This window comes from Zootoca vivipara, chromosome 3, assembly GCF_963506605.1.
Source record: "Zootoca vivipara chromosome 3, rZooViv1.1, whole genome shotgun sequence".
Classification (NCBI taxonomy): domain Eukaryota; kingdom Metazoa; phylum Chordata; class Lepidosauria; order Squamata; family Lacertidae; genus Zootoca; species Zootoca vivipara.
In genome coordinates this window covers 17379604-17404166 of record NC_083278.1, presented here as the reverse complement: position 1 = coordinate 17404166, position 24563 = coordinate 17379604, and the positions used below count along the sequence as shown (strand labels likewise).

Sequence of the window (24563 nt, the reverse complement as noted above, 5' to 3'; positions counted from 1 at the left end):
ATTGCTTTGTTCAACTAAGATCAGTAGCAGAAATTCTCTCCTAGTCTATGATACATTATTTTTAATGTCAGATTTGTGTCCATGAATTCTTTTCTATAGAGACTATCCTGTTGTCCTGTGGAACACAAAAGGACACTGTTGGCAGGGGACCTAAACAGAAGCTGTCAAGAGTTGGTGAAAGGAACAGTTCAATTGATGAATGGACACTTTTAATTTAATGATTCTCTTAGTAATATCACTGTATGCCTGGCAAGCAGGCCCAAATTTTCTGAAGCGTGGGGTGTGTGTGTGTCTTGCATAGCATAACCCAGGTGCCTCAGAACAATAGGTAGAGGGTTACTTGGAGCTTGAAACACAAACACCAGCATGTACTTGGTGTCTTCCAGCCAACAAAATGGCATCATAAAATAATTACATCTTCATATGACAGTGTGGTAGAAACATACCAATCTAACAATGCTGGCTTTTGTGTTCCCCAGTAAAGTTGTGTAATTTGTGGATTGGATTAGCCTTTCTGTTACCTTGAGAAAATGTGCAAGACTAAAACTCTTGAGAAATCTCAGTATGGTAAGCAGAATTGCCACACGTTCTTGAGCTCCAGGAATGGGAGTTTCCTGTCCTGTGTAGATTGCCTTCATGCAGGCCTGTTTTTAGTACTATCATAGGGAGCCTGATTTTAGTAGCTGGGAGTCCCCGTGCTCCATGTTCTCCAAACATACCTCATAGTTGAAAGCAAATGTTGTAGGCTGTTGGCTAGGAATGAAGTTTAGCTCAGATTTGCACCTAGGTGAACTGGTTGCAAGACTTCGATCGCCCAAACTTTATTTTCTCAAATGCTCAAAAATTGAGCTTTTGGGAAAGGAAATCCAGCAGTGTATCTAAACTCATCTCATCTCCTGGGATTTATTTCAGCCTGGATGTTGTTCCATGTTTATGCATTTGTTTGCATTCTTTTTTTCCATCTTACAAGCCACCTTGGGGATGCTGACTTGCGCCGAAGGCTTTTATTAAAACAGTTTGATGGTTTGGTAACATGGGAAGAGAAAGACCACTGTCAATTACAGTCAAAGCTAACTAACTTCCTGGTTCAAACGTGGTGGCTATATGAATCATGGCTTAGCTAATCCTGCCCCCTGTCCATTTTTAATATGTAGGGAGGAGAAGAAAGCAACTCTGCCTGAATGCTTATGAATCTTGAAACTGTCTTTATAGTCCCATATAGATGAAGAGTCTGTCCAAAATACTGTGTGCAGGTAACACCAATGCATGCTGCTTAAATTATAAAGGGTTTGCCCCATCCTGTTTTGATGGGAGTGAATTCCTACATCAGGCATCCCCAAACTTTGGCCCTCCAGATGTTTTGGACTACAATTCCCATCATCCCTGACCACTGGTCCTGTTAGCTAGGGATCATGGGAGTTGTAGGCCAAAACATCTGGAGGGCTGCAGTTTGGGGATGCCTGTCCTACATAGTCTCCCATTAAAAAGTGTGATCTCCAGCTGCTCTTCCTCAAAACAGGAAAGCAAAAAGAAAAAGGATCAGGGATATGGTTTGTCTTCCCCTCCCGCACCCTTTTTCAGGAAACAATGTTTGATAGCTTCTAGTGAATGAAGTCTGATTAGTGAAAACTATAGAAAGCACAAGAGCAGCGACTTCTGAAACCACCTCTTTTTTGCTTGTTGTGACTGAGCACAATGCCTCTTATAAGGAGGGGAAATTCTTGGGAATATTGTGTGAACAGTTGAGAAGTAAAGCATATACTTCTGACTACCCTACTCTAGACACTTCCATTGGTATTTGCCTTTGTGTGATCTTCATAAGGTAGTGTGACTCTTTAGCATACTGCACAGCCAAAGCATACAGAGTGAGACATAAAATTGGGGGAGAGCACTCAAATGCAATCAATAAAGCTCCACGGAGCATCCTTTATCATGCTTCCTTAGTAATATGAAATGCTTACAGGAGCAAAAAATAAATTAGTAGTTGTTTTTAAAATTTGATATGGGGTATCTAAACCACAGAGCCTAGGGCCTGCCGATCAGAAGGTCAGCGGTGCGAATCCCCGCGACGGGGTGAGCTCCCGTTCTTCAGTCCCAGCTCCTGCCCACCTAGCAGTTCGAAAGCACGTCAAAGTGCAAGTAGATAAATAGGTACCACTATGCTGGGAAGGTAAACGGCGTTTCCATGTGCTGCTCTGGTTCGCCAGAAGCGGCTTAGTCATGCTGGCCATATGACCTGGAAGCTGTACGCCGGCTCCCTCAACCAATAAATCGAGATGAGCGCCGCAACCGCAAAGTCGTCCGTGACTGGACCTAATGGTCAGGGGTCCCTTTGTCTGAGAATTTGTCAGGGTTAAAGTCTTGCAAAGGAAACATTGGTCATGAAAGCACCATTTTAGTCCAAAGTTTAGGCTACTGTACTGAGCAAACTGATAATACCAGTTTCTACCAATAACCAAAAATCAGCTCTAGGCTGCAACACTCCCACAGTTGGAACTGCTAGGCATTGTGGGAGTTCAGCTGATCTAGTTTGGCATGAGATAACCCCTAAGGTGCTATTGGATGATCTAAAGATTGTCTAGCAGGCAGTGCTTGTTCTTTTCTGATGTAAGCCTGTTTAGACTCGATGGTGAAGCACCTTCTGGCTTCTAGGAACCTTTTGGCTAACTTGGCGTAGAGGCTTTCAACACATTTGATGGGAAGTGATTGATAAGAGGCCTTGCACTCTACCAATTCATCTGACAAAGCAGACTAATCTATAAGCATTCTAGCTGCAAAAGAGGAGTCTAAGGTGACACACAACTCCTTGTTATTGGAAAGTTCTCCTGCACAGTATAAAACTCTTGATGCCATTACAAATTCTGGACATGTACGGTATGAGAATGGGGAAGCTACTTGATTAGATATCAAAAAGTGCAGCTCTCCCATGCCATCTTAACTGTTGGTAAATGATAAGGAAGCGCTCAAGAGGACATTGCACTTTACCAAGTTTTACTTGAAGGGTCCTTACAGTTTTTCTATGAAGAGCCTTGGAGCCAGCTTTTTTCATTGGTTTTCTTCCACTTTTGTACAAAGGTGGGTGGGATTTCCAGCAAAGTGGGGAGGACTCATTGCTCAAAGCTGGATGACAGTGCAATCCTGTACATGTTGTCTTGGAAGTAAGTGTCCCTGAATTCAATGGAACTTGCTCCCAGGTAAGTTATGCACAGATTTGCAGACTAACCCCCCCCAAAAAAAATCCTTTCTTACCCTACAGCTCTTTCCATCTCAAGCTTAACATGGTTTTTATTATTATTTAATGTCTGAGTATTCTGCAAATATTGCACCTTGTGAAATGTGAATGCAAGAATATATGGCGTTGAAAGGCAGAAGTAAGCTTTGCTGAAAAGGGCAGCACAGTGTTATAGTGGTGAGCTATACAATTTTGCAACACAGCTTCAAAGTTGTTCCAAGAGAGACTGTTGACTCCATAAGAGTAATGGGATATATGGTGGCTAACAGGGTAGAAGAGTCTCATAAACGGTTTCCACAGGTGAGAGTGCATGACCTCTTGTTTGCCTGAAAATACAGATATTGACCATAGATATCGGTAATACATGGAGGTTGCATTATAACAACAAAAAAAGGGGGGATAGCACTGAAAACTTGTCTTTTGTAGATTGCCTCAAGTGATTTGTAGGCTGACACATATTCCTGCTCAAAACGCCATGCATGCTCCAGAAGTAAATTCCATTGAACTCCATGGTATTTTCTTATGAATAAACAAGCATGCATAGGGTTGTCCTGTTAAGGGAATGGTAATGATGGGGAGTGAAACTTCACATGCACACTCGTTCCCGACTTTTGTAGTATTTTAGATTTACTTGGTCTGTGGTTATTCCTCCCCCCCCCACTTTTAAAAACAGCTATTTGAATAGATTCCCCATGTGATGGCAGCAATTTCAGATATCTCACAGACGAAAGAACCTTGTTTGCAATTTCATATCAAACACTGGACCAAACTAGTGATGATATAAGAGTTCTTATCATCTGTCATGATTTTTTTAAACAGCTGCAGATTCTCCCCTGCCCCCAAATTGGAACTGTGAGGAGAGTTTCAGCCTCCCACATCTGTTTTGCAATGGGGACAATTTTAAGCCAGGGAAACATGAGGGGTGAATTATTAGCACTCAACACACACAGCCCCATCCTTACATATTAATTTAATGACATACAGTGCTAACTGCAGATACTGCATATCACGTATTGATATTTGGAAAAAAAAACCCATCATCAATTTAGACAACAGAACAAGTATATTTACCAATGTGGTGCTTGGGTATAATGGATGTCTTTTAAAAATGAAATAAATAATGCTCCATAGTTGCATGAAGGCTGCATATTATGGGTAACCTACCGGTAGAAGAGAACGAGGGATTATAGTTAAGGATATTTGAGATTTAGATTCACTTCCCTATTGACCAATAGCAGAGAGTATTGAATGTTATTTCAAGTTCGTCTCCTTTAGTATTTTGTCAGTACCTGCAATTGTAGCTGCCTCAATGCCAAGTTTGGCCTCTTATGTTTTGGTTGCATCTGAAATTCCCAATTCTCGACCCCACCCTTCAATTGAGAAGCTTAGAGGCACAATGAATGTTGTACTCTTCTCTGCACTAAATTGAGGGCTTTACTCAATGAACTGTGGCTTAAAATGGCATGCTGAGGCATGACTAAATACACAATAGTCCTTCACAATGGAACTCATTTTTTATATACCTTAAGTCTATCAAAATGTCTTCTGACTCGAGGTTAAAACTAATTCAAGAGAAAATTGGCCTACATACTCAATCAGCACCGTGTTTAATTAAATTCAGGAGGGGTGTGTGAGTGAGTAGATGAGAATCTGTTTCAGACAGCCAGTCTGCAAGTGTCCAAAAAGTAATAAAAGTTTACCTTGGCAACACTTTGTATACTACCTGCTTCTTGGTGGGACTAACTGATTAGAATATCGCAAGGGAAAAGATTACGTGAGCTCTCAGAACAAGCACCGATGCCAAGCATGGAACCTATGCATGCAGCATGCTGAAGGTACTATCAGTGATACAAGGCAACATCTTGTTTATCATCTGAATCACTCCTCTAACATTTGAGTAACATTGCAGTTTGAAAGCTAAGTTGTATGCTAGACACTGAACTCTTAACCTGTCAGAAGCTTCCGACATGTTTGTAGACTGGATACAAGCAAGATGGTATCTTATTGAGGGTGGGCCTCAGGAGTAGCTTCTTATTTCGACGAGCCTCCCTCGGACCCTTGTATTGCAAGGCTTTGTACCCCAGTCCTATGCACTGTGCATGGTTAAAACTGGAATTTGCTGCCATAATTGTATGACTGTAAAAGGGGGTTAAAGAAATTCATGGAAGATGAGTTTAAGTTATTTCTGCCTCCAGTGTCAGAGGCAGCATGCCTCTGAATACCAGTTCCTGGGAATAACAAGTGAGGAAAAGTGGTGCTGCATAGAGACATAGGACCTAGGTCCTGCTTGGTGTCTTTCTACTCAGGCACCTGTTTGGCCACCGTGAGAACAGGATGCTAGACTTGATGGGTCGTTGGCAAGACTCTTCGTATGTTCCTCACTGTGCTAACAACTATGACCCAAAGCTCTCCTCTCCTCTCCTCTTATGGCCAGTTCAGACCCCATTAGCATATATGTGAAGTTAGGATTTTTATATTTGCATCCCAGTGTGCATCGCTTCACTTTTGCTTACACCGAGCAGCGTTTGCCATTTTTATTTCCCAACTAGCTGGCCCAGCCACGCGTTGCTGTGGGTTTTGTGTTAAATCAAACTTTTCCTGTTAAATTGACCTTCAAGTCTCCCTTCAGAGTCCCCTCATCTGCCCTGTCCCAACCCTGACTCCCCTACTGTAAGTTTCAAAAATAAGACTCCCCCACCCACACGTGTTCCTGAAAATGTCCCCACCCCCACTGCTTTTGCTGACTCAGGGTCCTACCTCCCCCCCCATGGCTATGTGTCCCCCCTCCCTTTGTTGTGCCATATCCCTGTGAGCCCCCTCCCTTTGTTGTGCCTCATCCCTGTGCCCCCCCATTGTGAAAGGCCCTATTCTGTTTGTTTTTGCCTGTGGCTTACTGAATGCTGCAGCCTACTCAGTTTTCCCTGCTTGGCAATGCTGCGGCCTGTTGAAAAAAGCTGGGCCTTGTTGCTGCAAAAGGACTGTGTTCAGTTGGTTGCTGTGGAATTTTGTGATGTCATCTGGCAGTGCAGCTTTGGAGGCGACAGGGTGTGATCTGCCTTTCTATTGGATGCTGCTGGAGTTTTCAGAGCTTCTGGTGGTGACGTCTAATTTGGGCACCACTTTTTTGTGTTTAATCGTTATTTTAGGTGTGAAAGGTGTGGTTTTTAGGGAAAAAAATAATGCCAGATCCCTCCCTGATGGGCATGGAACATTGTGGCCAAATTTGTTACATTACGGTTCAGCAGTTATGGAGAAAGGCTGTGATCTCCGCGCGCGCAATGCCTACATTTATATATAGATAGATTCATCCAGTTTGGAGAGTTCCTTTTTGAATTCCTTGCAACTGCTTTACTTTTGTGCAGTTGGCCAGATTCTACATAAACTCACATGCCCCCTTGCTATCCTCTATCTAGGCAATCGAAAATAATTATCAGAGGTACAGACACATTCGTGCTTAAGTGTGTGAAGCAAGGCAAGTGAGGAATCTGGCCTGGAGAGAGACTCAAGGGTCAGGCAGAGGCCTGGAGGGCTTAATTGGGGCCCTGGAGTAGTTAAAAAGGATCCCAAATCCAGATCCTCCATCCCTCCATTGTAAGAACTGTCAGCTTTTTCCCGTTTCTTAACCAATTCCTGGTCCATAAGATCACCTGCCCTATTTTCCCATAACTGCTAAGCTCACTAAGGAGTTTCTGATGAGGACTTTGTCAAAAGCTTGTTGAAAGTTTAAGTACACAAACGAAATAAAATCAGAAGTCAAGTTCAAGCAAAATGGCAGCAGAAGAATTAGGAATTCCAGTGTGAGAGTTGTCTAATGTTCTCTTCATGCCCCAAAACCTGGAATGGTGCAGGAGAAACCTAGTAAGGGAATTCCATAGACAAAGTGCCATTACTGGAAAAGGTTGTTCTAGTTGCCACCCACATTACTTCTGATGGCAGGGGACTTGGAGAGCCTTCAGAATATAATATTAATGCACAGGTAGAATTGTGCAAGAGGAGGGTTATTATTATCCAGGCCACATACAGATGCGCTCAGGTTGTCGGCTTTCAGCTTATCCATTGTTTTGCGGGTCAGATCTGTTTCTCCCATAAGCATGATGGTGCCACATCAAGCTTGCAGAAGGTGGCTCCTTGTGAAATTGTTAGTTCCAGAGCCTTAGTTGTAGTAAGCCTTGGGGGTTGCTTGTGGAATACATCAGCAGAAGGTCCTTTGCCTACGTAAACAGCTCCCCAGACTGCTCAGTGCCATGCAGCTGGCTTTGCTGTGCTCAGATCAGAGATAACCTTCACAGCTCAGCAGGCCTCACAGAGCTGAAAGATAAGAGCATGTGGGTGTGTTTGTGTCTTCATCTGTGAGGGCTGATGGAAAAGACATCTGTATATGCTTTGTTCAGTAGAAAAGAATCAGCGGTCACCTCTGCTGGGAGGAGTCTTAAGGTAAAAAAATAATAGGTTACCTTGATGGGCTTAATGTGCTTTTCCAACCACAGAGGATAAGTGCAGCTTGTGATCGCCCTTTCAGCTCTGTCATAAAATTTGCTGCAAACCCTTAGCCAGTTTCGGTGTCTTTTCTGCTTCAGCCCTTGCTTTCTAAAAGTTGAATACTGGCCTAATTACCTCTGGGGTGGTGAAAGGGATTACTTATGTAATAAGGGGAGATGGCTGAGTGTTCACACATCACTTTTTGTAAGATTATGCCCCTAGTGATGTCTCTTTCATCCTTTTTACTCTAATTGAGTTTGTGTTAACTATTGGCCTTGATCCTCAGGTCACTAAGGGATAATTTTGTGGTGATTACTAATGCACTTCCTGTGAGCCAAAGATTCTGCCTGGTCCTCGGCATAATGGGACTTGCGTGCCAAGCACAAAAAGGGGAGGGAGGTAGCAGAATTAAATATTTGGACCTGACACGGGTCCAGGAGGCAAAAGGAATCTGGTTGGTTGAAGGAGTAAGGGGGACTAGTAGGCCCGGTGTCTCTCAAAGCTGGGTCCCCAGCTGTTTTTGGACGACAACTCTCATCATCCCTGACCACTGGTCCTGCTAGCTAAGGATGATGGGAGTTGTGGTCCAAAAATAGCTGGGGAAACGCTAGGATAAATCGGGCATGGGCAGACCTCAGGCTTGTCAGATACCCTTGTAATAGATCCACAAGAGCCAAGTGCAAAGGAAATGCAGTTTTAAAGATCAGGGTGCCTCTGAACACACTCTTGAATCTAGTGCAGGGGTCAGCAACCTTTTTCAGCCCTGGGCCGGTCCACCGTCCCTCAGACCATGTGGTGGGCCGGACTATATTTTGAAGGGAAAAAATGAACCAATTCCTATGCCCCACAAATAACTCAGAGATGCATTTTAAATAAAAGCACACATTCTACTCATGTAAAAACGCACTGATTCCTGGGCCATCCGTGGGCCGGATTGAGAAGACGATTGGGCCACATCTGGCCCACGGACCTTAGGTTGCCTACCCCGGTCTAGAGTTTTCTTTCAGTACCAGAACTTAACTGAGGTCAGCATCCACATCATGCATTTAAAACATTGTTGTACCACTTCAGCAGTCATTGAGAATCCAGGGGACACTAGTGCAAGGATGCTAGCTCTGCGAAGTCAACAGCCTCAACAAACTGCAGTTCCCTGGATTCTTAGGGAGGAAGCCATGGCTGTTAGGTCACACTCACAACATACATTTAAAGCACTGAGTTGAGCTCCCAGCTATTTCACATGGGAGTCCTCTCCTCCTTAGCTTCCTTCATATCGGAAGCCTACTTTAGGGGAAAGTACTTCCGTTGCTTGCGGACCTACTGGAAATCATGCAGAGATCCATCAGTAGATCTGCCCCCTCCCCCTGGGTCAAATAGGCAATGACAAGGGGTAAATAGATGTCTCTGATTCAGGTGACAAAAAAACTCCAAACACTGCAAGACTTCATTTCTAGGTTGTCTAATACTTTTGTAGCCTGGCGTACACAAGAAGCAGGTGGTAGAAGACAATGCTTCAGATTGCAGGCAGGAATCCTGTGCTTATTATGGCACCCCATTATTATTCTAATATTACAATTAATTATCACCCATCCTTCAACCTAAGGTCCCGGGGTGGATTGCAGAAATTAAAACATGGTTAAACACGCTAAACACAACCCTGCCCAAAACCAAGCATAGCAAGAAGAGGACTCCTCTCTCAGCCCACTTCTTGCTGTGCTAGTTTTCTACTTGCATGGAATCTTTTATGCAAGGGAGCATTTGAAAACCACGACCGTCCCACCTGCAGTCTGAAGTGATATGCTACCTTCTCTCGTGCCATTTTGCAGCATCTGTAAATCATGACTCAACTCTTGTTTGAAATGCTTAACTGTCTTTTTCTCCTCTGGGCATACAAGCTCAGTGGGAGAGAGCAGAACTTGCTGTGAAGTTACACACACACACACACACACACACACACACACACACACACACACACACAGCACCCGAAAAAACCATAATATATTTTATTGATGACTATATTGGGTTAAATTCAATTTCTGCCATCACTTAGCACATTATGTGGAATAGGCTATGTTACCTATTATTCCATTCATTCTTGGCTTGTGTTCAGGAGAAACTGGGAGGTCCGTCCATGTCTTGGTATATGTTTCTCAAAGAGCAGAGCTTATTTAACAGGCAAAACTATTAATGACTTTTGCTTCATTTTAGAAGATCATTTGCGAGGGTTGGGGGGCAGGGAGGTACTTAAATGCCACAGCTTTCAGAGGAACGAGTTATAATATGCCAAGTCCTTTCTTTGAGCTTTTCGAACACCCCAGATGGAGGTCTGCATAAGGAAATGGCACCTTTTAAAACTGTCTTTTTAAATGTACAGCTCCATCCTGCTGAAGCCAATGACTAGTATATGGTGCTTCCTTAACTGTAAGTAGGAACAGATGACTTTAAAAGGGGGAAATACTGTATGCCCACTGTAGAGCACTGGCAGTAGAGCATTGGCACTGTAGAGTTGGCTGGCAGACTTAGAACAGAGACTTGTAAAATAGTCACACTCCTGGTCACCTGTGGTGAGTAAGAATTGCCTAGTTGTCATTGGAACCAGATACAACTGACGCTAGCATCTGTGGCCATGTGGGCTAGTTGAGATTCTTGGGAGCTAGTTAACTTGAAACTTCTTAACAAAGCTGTCATAATGTGTCCACCATGACACCTATCTATAACCTGATCTGAACTGTAACTATCAGTGTTGGAAACTTAAGCTAGGTGCCAAATGGCCCCTTAAATTGAGGTTAGTCACCAAAACAGAATGTCTAGTTGCCATTTTGGGGCAAGATAGCTCTAAAGTCTTATTTTTCAAATGAAGGACTGACTGTGATTGATTCTCAATTAAACATTTGGCTAGTTCAGATGACAACCTTGAACTAGCTTAAAAACTTAGAGAACATAAAGAAGAAAGTCACTTGATCCTTGGCCTATTTCGACCTCTTTTTCTTAATGGTGACTACTCCTGCTCCAGCTGCACAGGAAAAGCAATTTGGTTCCAGAAATTCATTCCGATTGTGCAGATAAAATATCACTGATAGAATTCTACCGAGTGGGGTATTATGTGTGAAAACAGTCCAGATCCAATGATCTGGCGCCTGGCTAATTTCAAACACTGGTAACTACATTCTCAGGTTCCCAGGATAAAATATTGTTGACGTGCAAACTAGCATAAGGATAGGTCCTGGTTGGACCAAACTGGGCACTCAAATAAGTGAAAACATTTTATAATTTTTCAAAGGGAAGTGTGCAGGGCCTGGGAAATGGTGAGCTTCCAAGTAAGTAAATCTTTATTACGGTCACTGACCAGCTTCCAAGTATACGTTAGTGGCACAATGAACTACAGTGTCTTGGTGAACAACCCCATGTTTGCAAGTAGTTGGAGTGTTCCCACTTGGCTTTTAACTTTGGATGACCTGGCACACTCTTGGCACTTGTGATCTCAACAGTCCATCTTGCCACCGGCCACGTGGTCTGTGCAACCACCAGAATGATAGCATGTGGAAATGTCGCAAGGAATAGGGTGGCTGCTCTCTTGTCTTGTGGGAAAAAGTGTGGGCTAACCTGCCTCTTCCGACATACTTTTTGTCATACTATAATTGTGCTGTACCATCTTGACCTATATAGCATCTTAATGGTGTACATAAAAGCTATGGCTTTAACGTACTGTTGGAAGCAATGGTGAATTATCCCAGTAAATTGCTTTTAAAAGTGTTTCCCTCTCACCTTTGAATGAAAGGAATGAAGATAGCTTAGTCGGTAGAGCATGAGACTCTTAATCTCAGGGCTGTGGGTTCAAGCCCCATGTTGGGCAAAAGATTCCTGCACTGCAAGACTCGATGACCCTCGTGGTCCCTTCCAACTCTATAATTTTATGATTCCATGAATGGAAAACCTCATTGCATCAGCCTTGCTTACTCCTAGGTCATGCTTCCTGTTTGTTGCAATAAGTGGTGAGGTAAATCTTTCAGGTGGGAAATAATCTAAAGATTGAAAGTCATGGCCAAAGCTTGACTAGGAGGATGTGGGTGTTGTCTGAACATCCTAATCCATTGCCTTGATGGGCTTTGCTCACAAGAGGCCATATCTGCCAAAACATATCCTGATATCAAGTGTCCAGGCTTACCTTGCAGTGTCAGAGAGAGATAGCAATGAGTCAGCATGGAAACTGCGTGGTGTCTCCCTCTCAAGGACAACCTACTGTCTGGATCAGACACCTGCTAAAATGTTATTCACGTGGGAGGCAAGTCTAGCAGTGTCACAGCAAAGCAAGCAAGGACAACACAGTACAGTGGTACCTTGATCCGTTCCGGAAGTCTGTTCCAAAACCAAAGCATTCCAAAACCAAGGCGTGCTTTCCCATAGAAAGTAATGCAAAATGGATTAATTCATTCCAGACTTTTGATCCATAAAATGAAAGCGATAAACAATGTACAGTGGTACCTCGGTTTGCTGCCAAGGAGTGTGGTGGAGTCTCCTTCTTTGGAGGTCTTTAAGTAGAGGCTTGACAGGCATATGTCAAGAATGCTTTGATGGTGTTTCCTGCTTGGCCAGGGGGTTGGACTGGATGGCCCTTGTGGTCTCTTCCAACTCTATGATTCTATTCTATGATTCAAGCAAATTTAAACACTTTTAGATATAGTTAAATGAAAAAGGTGTAGTGCTGTCCACACTCTTCCAAGCCCAGCTAATGGAGTTTCTGGTATTCCTTCATCTACTAACTCAAGCTTGAGTTGACAGAAGCCACTCAAGCATGTTCAGTCTCCATACAAGATCTGAATGGTTTGTACATGTCACAAGATGTCTTTGGCCTAGCTTACAGTAATAGTTGATGGGGTGATAAGATCGGTTTCTGGATAATGCCACATCAGACTACAGCTGCCAGATCTCATGGTTGAAGGCTCCTCTGTATTAAAGCAGCTGAGGCTAGAAAATTAGATACTGTGAAGAGTTCTCATCTAGCTTCTGCCTCCCAATGTGCAAGTACAGGATTCCACCTACCCCATGGGATGGCTTCTAACTATGCAATCTTCCTCAGACAGTTTGAAGTGGTAGAGTCCAAGCACCGATGTGTCAGCTGCTTTCACCCAAAGGCAGCTTGTTGCTTCAGCCAAATAACTTTCTAGAACTTGTTTTCTTCAGAGTGGAATTATCAGCAGGCAGCTAAGGGAGGGTTAGAATTTCGAGATAATCTTGTTAGAACCCCAAATGACAATAGATCTTCTTGTTGTTTTTCCCCCCTTGAAGGCCAGCTGCTGCTTAATAAGCAACCCACATTAAGAGCCACCGATTGGTCTAAGCAGTTGGACCTGCTCTGCTTGAAGCCCAACAGGCTGTAGCTGAGCAAAGTGCATGGCACTATAGCTCATTAAGAACTTGCACGCTGAGTAAAACGAGCAGCTGCACAGTTTGCAAAGTGGTGAGTTAAAGTGGTGAAGCTTACAAAGCTTTCTCAATCGCCTTCCTTGTTCTTGAACTTCAGAATCTTTTGAAAAGTTGGAGCAGCTAAAATTAGCAGATGGTGACCAACATCACCACACATACAGCTGTCCTTTATTGAAGCTCAGAGATAGCTGATCTCAATCTTAAATCCTACAAGATAATACTACAAGATAATTTGCTGGTGTTTTTTTTTAAAAAAAGACTAAATTGAGAAGAGAATTTTGGTTGCATTGGTCTGAACGCTACAAGAGGTCTGGCTTGAACTCAATAGAATATATTCTTGGAACTCGAGTGATGGAGTTGGCACTAATCCAATATATTTTGGTGCCTGAAGCAGAGCCCTAGTTCCTAGGGCCAACACTCATTTTTCTGTACCTTTTTGGACACCAGTTCTTTCCTTCAGTCAGCTCTCCACTTCATGGTGCTGTTTGAAATAGGTTCCTTGTGGTCAACCTCAAGGCATAATCCATGGCATAATGACCTACCCCAGATATTTAGTGTGTAGCCTGTAAAATATTAGACCACCACCCCCATTTCGATGTAAATACTATGGACATAACTCAAGTTGATAATCCAGCTGTTTTAGGAAAGCATCAAGAAAAATCATGTGTGTCTTAAAATACTTCCCACACATGTCTCATTTGAAATAGGGTGGGGAAGAAGAGACTATTACTTTGTCTCCACCTGGAGAATATATATCCTTCCCATCCACTGCCCTCCAGTTGAGACATCCTTGAAATGCATGTATTCAGAGTGTCTTCATAAATGCTGCTGGAAGTACAGTATAGGGGGAACCCGGCAAAAACATGTGCTATACCAAAGACAGCATTCAGAAACTTGAATAGGAAATAGTTGTGTCAATCTCTTGTTATCAAAGAAACCCAGCCAGAGAGTAGAGATGTTCAAAGAACTTTCTGCAGATTTCAATTCAAAGAGGCTGGATCCACAACTCCTGCAATAATGCGCGTGTTGGGGTGTGCTGATCCTTTGGAATTCGTGCTTGGAAATTCAACATGTATTAACGGTTTCTGATAAAAATGTGATATAATTAATGTGTCTCTTATGTGAGTTACATATTAGTTCATGCTTTTCAAAATAATTTTTAAAAGTTGTCACCCCTCCCCCAATGAAAGCAGTGACTAGATAATCTGTTTTGGTGCCCACAACCTAGGTCCCAGGAACCATTGGGCTCCTAGCTTTTCTATCCCAGTTTCTAACACTGTTTGATATCTTGAGAGCCAAAATCATAGGACCTGTAACACTATATATTTTTTATTTTTAAAGGTATGCATTTGCAGTCAAATTGCCTGGAGGTGAAAAGTAACAAGCGCTTCTCACAAGTTCATGAGAAGAGTGTAGGGCTACCAGAAGTCTCCCCTGTGGCTATCTACCTCCAGTATAGAGATGCTTTTTTTATTTTAACATACTGAACACCTGCATAGAACAAGCTTCTACAAGAAAGTGTTCAGAACAGCATCCACATTGCATGCTTTTGTATCACTGAAAAGTGTCTAGTATTTGAAACTTTTCACTTGATATCCATGAGATGAGGGAAATTATCCATGAGATAAGTTCTAAGAGAGCTTCCAATACCTTTCATTGGGAATGAAAACTGCCAAACATCCCAGGACTCTGTTTGGCTTCTCATCCTCGGGGGGAACTTCCTCTTGATCTTCTGGGCAGATTTAGACCTCCAAAGCAATGATCCATAACTAGCTTTCTTCAATGCCAGCAGAATGGTTTGTGTATGCCGGCTTAAGCATTTGGTGCTGCTAGCCCAAATGTGAAAGGTTGCCTTTGTAAATCCTGTAGGGTTAAGGACATTAAAAAAAACAAAAACAATGCACAAAATCGGTTGCCTCCTAATCCTTGCCTCAGGTGTCAGCATTGTGATGCTGCAGTGGAGGTATGTGAAAGAGACAAAGTGCTATTTCAGAGGCCGTGCATTGACACACAGGGTCTGTGATGTAGAACTCCTATGTGGGACATGATGTGGAAATCCTGTTTGAGGAGAGCCAAACGTGAGATCCAGAGCTGCCAAGATTGTTAACTGTACAGTGGTACCTCTACTTACGAATTTAATGCGTTCCAAACGCACATTTGTAAGTCGAAAAAATTTGTAAGTCGGATCCCATAGGAATGCATTGGGAGAAAAAAATCATAAGTCGAAGCAACCCTATCTAAAAATTCGTAAGTGGAAAAAATCCTATCTAAACCGCATCCAAGATGGCGGACGGAGCTCCATTCGTAAGTAGAAACATTCGTAAGTAGAGTTATTTGTATGTAGAGGTACCACTGTATATGGAAACAACTTCATGCAGATAGGATCATCTGTCTTGGTGCTGGTGACAATTAATCCCAACTGATCCTTCCCTCCAGTGGGCAACCGTTTTTCCACTACCACCACCCAGCCTAATTTCATGTGGCCCTCCAGGTGTTGCAGGCCCACTTTGGCTTCCCAGACTACCCCTCTGGGAACCCTCTTTCTCACTGTGTGCCAGAGGGAAGGAGGGATTGCCAGAGGGAAGGAGGGATGTGGCGATGGCACGGAGTAGCACAGGGCTGCAAATTCTGTCCGCTTTTTGCTCCGGCAGCCCCTGGCAGGATAGCCTGGAAGATATGCACCCCTCGAGAGTGAAAAGGTTCCCCAGCTCTGCTCTAAGCCTAGTTTGATATCCTCTTGAAGGCAGGAAGACTGCTGTTCCTTTAACAGTAGAAAGGATGCTTAAAAGGCATGCTGACATAGCTGGAACACAATGGAGAAATGCAATCAAACCATATACCGTAGATAAGATAGCCCTGCAGGACGCTCTCTCTCTCTCTCTCTCTCTCTCTCTCTCTCTCTCTCTCTCTCTCTCTCTCTGTGTGTGTGTGTGTGTGTGTGTGTGTCTTGATCTTGATGTAGCAAAGAGTGCAGATAGGCACTCATACAAAGGGGAATATAACTGTTAAGTTTGCAGAAAATAGCCTTGCAGCACTCTAAATAGAGGATGAGCCCAACATACATGTGAAAAGCTGTCATTACCTACCTAACCTGTCTGCCCAAATGAGGACATGTTGTGTTTCTGTAGTGTCCAGTGTTTTGTGAAAAGGGACTTGGGGAAGGAGTTCATCTGATGCTCCCAAGTAAAATCCTTGTTCGATCTCATCATCAATAAAAAGACCATCATTTAGCAAGGATTGTAGGCTTGTTTGTGGATAAGGAAGTTTGTGTTGAGGGCTCTCAGTTGGCCAAATGGCTTGAAAGGAATCTCTGTAATTTCTATATTTGATATAATGCAGCCAAAGAATTTAATGGCTTCAGGGGTATTCTGAACACACATTCACCACAAGCTCTAATATCAGAGTAGAGTTTCTGTGTGCCTTTTTCATGGCCCACAGGCAGTGATGCAGAGCAGAAAAGTTTCCAGTTCTTTTATTTTTCCACACACACACTCCCATGCATTTCTTAAACATGAAAAGATGGCAGTTGCAAGTATGATATTGGCCAAGCTTCTCTGTTTCAAAGAAAGTAAACCTGCTAAATTAGATCACACTCTAGGGCATCAGAAAATTTTACATAGCAAACCAATATTTTTTTCTAATGAAAGTTGCTCTAAAATTTTCCAATTCTTACTTTTCCCCTGCTCTTACTTACTTTCTTATTTGACCATGTGTATCTGTTTGATTACACTAATTGCATCTCTTCTCTCGTGCCAATACTTTTCTAAACAAATAGTGGAATGAAATGATTCCAGTATTGCTTGTGTAAGTGTCTAAAAGACACATTGCAGAAAAGAATGTAAATTGGCACCCTTATACAAAACTTCCATGTGTGCCTTGCATGACTCTGAATCTTTGTGTCTTATTGCTATGCAAAAATGAATCATAATTATAAGTTCCTCTGTGGCTCTTCTAATCTCTGTTCTGCAGGTAATTATTATTCACTATGGCTGTGCAGCAAGCTTCATTTTTGTAGTTTACAGTATGGGTATATTCAGAAAGGAGTAGGGAGGTGGAATAAAGCAGTGCAGTTTACAGTGCAACTAACTGCCCTTTGTTCTCAATACTGAATGGTCCAGCTTTGCCAATAAGGATCTATCAGGGTTTATACGTGTTTGTCTTTGTTTGTAAGGGTATTGCAGACACATACTGTGTCCTCTTGCCCTACCCGTAGCCCTAGCAGAATAAAAAGTATTCCTCTATATGGCATCCCACCTAGCATAACGATGGGGATTTTGCTAGGTTATAGCAGTGTTTCTCAACCTTTTTTGGGCCACGGCACACTTGTTCCGTGAAAAAAATCACGAGGCACACCACCATTAAAAAAGTTTAAAAAATTAACTCTGTGCCGCCCTATATTATAATTATGACTGTAAGAAACACTTGCCAAATATTGCTTTCCGGCGGGTCAGCGCTGCCGAGTTCTTAAAAGATCCGGGTTTCTGATCCACCCCACCCGACCCCGCCATCCCATATCTTACCCTGTGCGTGTTCTCGGACTTGTGAGAGGACGATTTGGTCTTCATGCCTCCGTGAATTAGCAACAAACTACCTTTTGAATGATTATTTTAAAAGTAGCTACTTGAAGTCTGCTCGATTTTCCAAAAAAGAGACACACGTGCGGCACTATTAGCTGCTGGGGGCTGCCATCTTGGCTAAAGGATTCTGGGATGATCCTGTCACGTGAGGCATGGGGAAAATGGAAATAATGAAAGCTGATTGGTCTGTGGAAACTAGAAGGGGCGAAGAAATAGGACGCCCAGGGAGGTGGAGTTTGCAGCTGCAAAATCGCCCTTCTCGTCGCCGCACGTCGCAGCACACCAGCCAGCGTCTCGCGGCACACTAGTGTGCCCCGGAACAGCGGTTGAGAAACGCTGGGTTATAGTAATGTGTGCAGGAAACAATCAACGGAGAATATTCTAAATGTACTTTGTTTTCTGTTCTGTAGCAACCAGCAGACATCAGTTTCCCACCTGAAGACATGGATTCATCTGGTGATGATTATGACTCTTTTTCTGGTTCTGGAGCAGGTATGTTTGCTTCTGTGTCTGCTTAGCTACGAACAAAGCGCTTCCTGAACTCTTGGGTTCTGAACAGCTCTAACTCTGTACGCTTATAGTTAACTAAAGGCCAAATGCCACACTGCTTAGTGTTTATGGCTCTGCACACGCTTATTATTTTCACAACTCTGTGAGGTAGGTTAGGCTGAGAGAGAGAGAGAGAGAGAGAGAGAGAGAGAGAGAGAGAGAGAGAGAGAGAGATTCTGGTGAGCTTCAGGCTGAGTGGAGATTTGAATCTGGGTCTTTCCTGCTTCACAATCCATCCTGCCTCCCAGTCCTCCTTAGAGTAACTGTTGTGCCTTTATTGCCTATCAAGTTAGGCCAGGACTCAAGGCCGCCTAGTGAGTTTGACAGAGGCCATGTGGCAGGTCTGGGGAACTTCTGGCTTTCCAGATGTTGCCAAACTACTACAACTACCATCATCCCTGGCCCATTAGCCATGCTGCTGAGGTTGATGGGAGCTGTAGTTCAGCAACATTGGGATGGCCAAAGCCTCCCCACACCTATTAAATGGGGCCATCCAGATTTTGTAGTGCCTGCCGTAACCAGAATATAAAAAATGGCTATTATAGTTAAATGGTGGCTAGTTCAGATTTCATTTAAAATTGACTGCATGTTAAAATCTCAAGACCCTGTAAGTAGGGATTTCATTTTTCTAGAAAGAACATTAACATAAATAATGAAAAAGTACCCTGACAGAGACCAATATAGTCAACGTGTGTGTGTGTGTGTGTTTTCTACAACTGGAGAGGGGTGTCATAAATAGTTGGTCATGGGGTGGGCATTGGCTATTGAAGAGAGAGGGATTCCTCAGACTTTTTGAACCACTTGGATGAGCTTATGCAATTTTTGAGGCCTCCTGTGTACTGGCTAAAACGAATACTGATGCTTTGGGTTCTTTGTCAGGCCATCCTGCAACCTTCGATAAAGTTTCACTACAAGGAAGCACAAATATGTCGTCGTTGCCCGAATCCACAACTGACTTGGAATACAAGCAGCCTGAGGTACAGCAAACAGACAGCCCTACAGAAGACTATCCAGGAGGACCTGTATCCCAAACAAGCATACCTTTAGTCCCACTGATGGATCTGGTGACCGACAGTACAGCAGTAGCTACAGAATATGAGCTGGACTCATTTACTGAACAAGGAACAACAAGGTCTCCAGTCATAACGACTAGAATCCCTGCGACTCATCACATTTCCACAGTCAGAACCACAACGTCGCAAATTTCTAGCACACACTTCATTGAGGCAGAAGTCTACCAAGATGTCCATCAAGGATCTAGCACTGATGATGCAACACCTGCTTTGGACTTTGTGCCGACTAGTGAGAGAAGTCTGGATACTGCAAGTCCCACTACAATACCCTCTGGTGACCAGAATGAAATCCCTTCTCTGCCCGATGACGGAGTCATCCTAATTGATGATGGTTCTGGAAGTAAGGTAAGAACGAGACGCTGTTCACCATGCTGCTACATAAATTAAACTCTTACGCTGAAATGCAATTAATTGCCCTGTGCTGTAGCTTGCAGACTGTTTAAATGCAGACTTCGAGCATATGTCATGATAGAACTTTGAGTAGCAACGGTGCCTCAGAAACTCTTGTGACTGTGTGAACAACATACATGCACTGAATCTGTGGAAGGGAAATTTAAAATGGCGTGGTTGTTCTTCTATGCAGGATGACTTTTCAATTGAGCTACAAGGAGAAAATTCAGTACTAGGAGTGGGACCTCAGCCCGGTGATAAAACAATAGATACAGAAACAAAGAATGCAAAATCTGCAGGAGCCGCCCAAGGAATAATGGACAGGAAAGAAGTTCTAGGAGGTATGTGAAAGTAGATGATCTCTCTCTTTCTCTCTCTTTCTCTCTCCTGGTCCCTCTCCCTCTCCCTCTTCCCCCCGCTTAGTTTAAACTACTTATTGTGCAACCTCTAGCACTATCTCAGTCAACTGTTATTGAGCTGCCATACTGTTTTCTGCACAGCAAAGCTGCAGTATGAACTGAGCCCTACATTTGTCACAACCTCAACAGCTGCTGCAGAGTAGCTGCTCACATTGGCATCACTGTGTGGTTAGTTATGCCCAGGGCAACCCAGTACTATGGCAAGCACCTTACGGGCTGAAGTTACTATACGGCTTTGTGACAACGGATGACAAAGCCTAAGCACAACTAGTGCATCCCCACTCTTGCTTCCTTAGCATGTGGAGGGTGAGCAGAGCCTTTGTGTAGAGGGCACATGACCGGGACCTTAAATACGTGTTCAGAAGGCTGTGCTCAATGGAGAATACTGTCATATGCCCCATTCTTAGCAGCTTGGAGGAAAAAGATTAGCCCCCAAAGGTGTACACTTGGATTGTTTCATCTGGACCAGAAATGGGGAATCTGTAGGCTCTCGGACCTTGTTGGGCTCTCAACTCCCAACCAACATGGCTGATGATGGGAATTTATAGACAAAACAATATCTGGAGGGCATCATGTTGTCTAGCCCTAATCCGGACTGTAGATTCCACAGAAACAACTCTCTTTGTAGCATACCTCAGGCTGGCTGTTCTTTTTACGAAGCGTTGGTCACTCTTGGAGGAACATAAGAAGCATCAATGGGCCCAACCAGATGCCTGTGGGGAACTCTCAAGCAGGGTCTGAGTACATGGGCATGCTTCCCTCCTGTGGTCTCCAGCAGCTGGTATTTGGAAGTGTTAGTGCCTCCAGTTGTGGAGGCAGACCATAGCCATCATGGATAGTTCTCCGAATGGAGAGATGGAGAAAGTAGAGTCCCTCAAGGATTGGTGTTGGGGCCTGTGCTTCTTTTAACTTGTTCATAAATAATCTAGAATTCGGGGTGAGCAGTGAGGTGGCCAGGTTTGCTGGGGGGGGAATACTTTATCTTTTTTAAAAACATAATCTTTATCGTTATCACACATTAATGACATAAAACTCAACAGATATTACACAATACACAGTACATATATTTCATACAGTACCTACCCTCGTACCTTTACATTGGACATCACACCACACACATTTGACTTTGCACTTTCCTCTTAATGCTATGTTATCAATCTTAACTCAATACGCATGTCACAGTGGTTCTTCCACGTTTCCTTTTGTTTGTCTATACATATTTTACCATATCTTCCCTCTATTTCCACATTTAGTCTGAATCTGCTAGGAGATTTGCGTTGTCCATAGAGTTTTTAAGATATTCTTTAAAAATTAACCATACTTTATTAACTTTTTGAACAGTGTTTCATTTTACTCCCCCTGTTAGTTTTGCAAGATGTGAATATTCAATCATTTTAGCTAACCAGTCAGATTTGGTGGGGATTATGTTGCTTTTCCAATTTTTCGCTATGAGAATTATTGCCGCTGTGATGGCATACATAAAGAGTGGTCTACACATTTTCTTGATTTCTGAGGACATGATACTGAGCAGGAATGCTTCTGGGTTTTTTGCGTGTGGAAAAAAATACTTTATCACTTCGTTTATTTCTAATCTGAATATATCTAACTCGGCACTTGCTTTTTCCACAGGGGTCATCGCTGGTGGACTAGTAGGTCTGCTGTTTGCTGGATTCCTAGTTGGGTTCATGCTGTACAGAATGAAGAAAAAAGATGAAGGAAGCTACTCACTGGATGAGCCAAAACAGTCAAATGGAGGCTATCAGAAACCACAGAAACAAGAAGAATTCTACGCATGAACAAAGAAAGTTTAAAAGACATTTGGATGTCACCTGGGCATCATGAGTTCTCACTGCGTTTTAAAAAGGGGTGGGGGAAACTAAAAGCCATAGGACTGAGCTGAAGCCTCTGCCTCCTTGCCATTGGGAACGCCTCTATTTTTCCAAAGTCAATCTGGATTAAGTAAAACCATACCTGCTTTCTTGCACAAAGATTACCTTTAAGGTGGAACCTTAGCCCTTAGGACTCCTGGGGAAAAGATAAGGAACCGATTGTATATAGTCTTGACGTCCTAGGAACATGCACCAAGAAATTAGTAAGGTATAATGTGCGTGTGTGTATGCTAAAGACATTTCGGGGCCCCAACGCTTAGTAGCCATCCCTGTGTGCATTAGAGAATGTTCTTTTCTTTTTAAAATAATAATAATAAAACAGGTTATTATGTGGCTTTCAATGTTCCCACCCCTTTTTCAACGGTAACACTCGGTCACTCTATTGCAGCTGAATGGTGTGTGAAAGAAGACCCTCCTCCCCCCTCAAATTAAAAGGTCTGTCCAAAGTGTTGGAGTTCTTAAAAGTTAGGCGTATGACTCCTCTGGAATTCTAGTGGGAGAAATTTTATACACTGTGCTTTGTAAAAATATGAGGGAACGTAGAGGTGGAAGCATGTATTTGAGGTGTGCACACTTTTCCAGTTACTTCTGGTCCTACTGGCTGTAGTGTTGTCCTTGTTCACTGTGTACCAGGTCCACATAGTAGTCCCAGAGCCACCGTTTGTTATCTACCTCTTCTGCATTGCATTTTTTTTTATAGTGGCTACTTCTCCACTGGATTTCCAAACTCCCTCTGCCACTCGGTACCTAAAACGCTGGGTGTGGCATTCAGCGTACAGGACGGAGCCTGTTAAGGGGTGATGAGAGCTCCTGTTGCTGCCAAGTCCCAGGGACTAGAATCATATTAGACTGGCGTTTGTAGTCGGCGTTCTGGGAGCGCAGGCTCAGCATGCAGAGCCTAAGGGAGTTAGCATCTATTAATGTACGTGGCTGGCTTTTATCTCGGTCCAACTTGTGTCAGAGCGTTAAGAGAGTTTGGAGAGCAAATGCCTTCAGGAGCTGTTCTGTGTAGAAGATGGGGTCAAAGATGGACAGGGTGCCTTTATCTCCTTTGCATGTCCAAAGTGTAAAGTTGGGGGTCTTGTTGGGATGTGTATCGATAGGACCAAACCGGTGAATGTCAGCACTTCCAAAGCAGTATTTAAATGTGTGTTAAGTTACACTGTGTGTGGAGGGAGGCGGAGCTCTCTTGAAAAACAGCTAGCTGGTGTAGAATAAGTATAAGTATATGATTTCTGTAATGTACAGGATGACATGGATGTGAATTATCTCTCTGCTGAACAGTTTTTTTGTGTTTTTTTTTGGTAAAGGCTTTGGGGTTTTTTAGCGGTGGGGGGAAAACCACATACATCACCGTTTTAGGCTCTTCTTTATTTCACCATTTACACTTGTTAGCTTGCAAGACGCTTCTGTAGGCAGAAGAATGAGTTGACACTAGGGCACTGTAAATACATACAGTAAAGTAAGAACCTTTCAAATAAAGCATAATTGTGAGTTTTCAACCAAACAATTGGTGCCTTCCATATATCACTGCCACAAAGATCTATATCTTTGATAGGCTAAACACTTTTTTTTCAGCGTTTGAAACCAGGCTGTCAACTCCTGACTTGCATTCAATACAACTCAGCTACCCATAAGTACCTTTTTACAATGAGGTTTTAAGTGATTGTGTGTCCCTTTTTTATGTACAAAAAGATATCACTGCCTGTCTCGGATCTAGGAAACACACTTCTTTTGGGCAAGATTTAAGTGATAAAATTGGCATGTGCATTTTTAACGGTCGAGCGGAAACTGGAATTCTGTAACTTGCAAATGGCTAATTTTGAAATGCAAGTCCTTCGGTTGGTTCTTTTTGTACTTCTCAAACAGAACACATGCAATAAAAAGGCAGTCTGCCAAAATAAGCTGTCTCATGTCATTACCTGAACCACCTGTCCATACCCAAATTTTTATTTTCAGCGGCTTCTTTTGAGTTGCAAGCCTCAGAAAATGGCACTAGAAACACAGGGTTGCAACTCTGTGTACTGAATGCAGCCTTGTCTTGCCCTCTTGGTTTACTTTTATCTTTTAAGACTTCTATATTGCCCTTCTATATTGCTTATTAATTCTCCTGGGCACCTGAACCTCAGAGTGTGTTGGCAAAGTATTTGGAGCTGGGAATGTCTGGCCCTACAGATGTTGTGTTTAGACTCCAACCCCCCTCAAGCCCAGGCAGCGTAGGGTTGGTGCAAATTGTATTCCAGCCATTTCTGGAGGCCCAGAGGTTGGCCATGCTATGCTTTGGCTGCTACTGAACATGCAGAATGTCAGTGACAATGAAGGTAGGGGAATGGGACAGAGACACACACAAAACACTGCCTGACCAGTCTATATCCAGACCACTGCTCTGCTATGAAGATGGAAGAACTGGTCTGAAACACATGGAGCCTGGACCTATCTATATTTGCTGTGCAGACAGACCTGCTGACCAGTTCAATAAGACCAGTAAGCATGCCTAGAATCTGCTGGGTAGCTCAGTTGGTTAGTGTGTGGTG

The 24563-nt window shown here is 43.2% G+C and overlaps 1 protein-coding gene across 1 annotated transcript in view; it reads left to right on the top strand.

Moving 5' to 3' along the window:
- Window positions 1–23933, top strand: part of SDC1 (syndecan 1) — a 32714-nt gene extending 8781 nt beyond the window's left edge. Inside the window, exons 2-5 of the mRNA XM_035110015.2 lie at window positions 18120–18201; window positions 19138–19676; window positions 19915–20062; window positions 21770–23933. Of these exons, the coding sequence (XP_034965906.2) occupies window positions 18120–18201; window positions 19138–19676; window positions 19915–20062; window positions 21770–21936 (936 nt within the window). The 3' untranslated portion in view covers window positions 21937–23933. The remainder of the gene's footprint in view (window positions 1–18119; window positions 18202–19137; window positions 19677–19914; window positions 20063–21769) is intronic.
- Window positions 23934–24563: the final 630 nt, after the last annotated feature.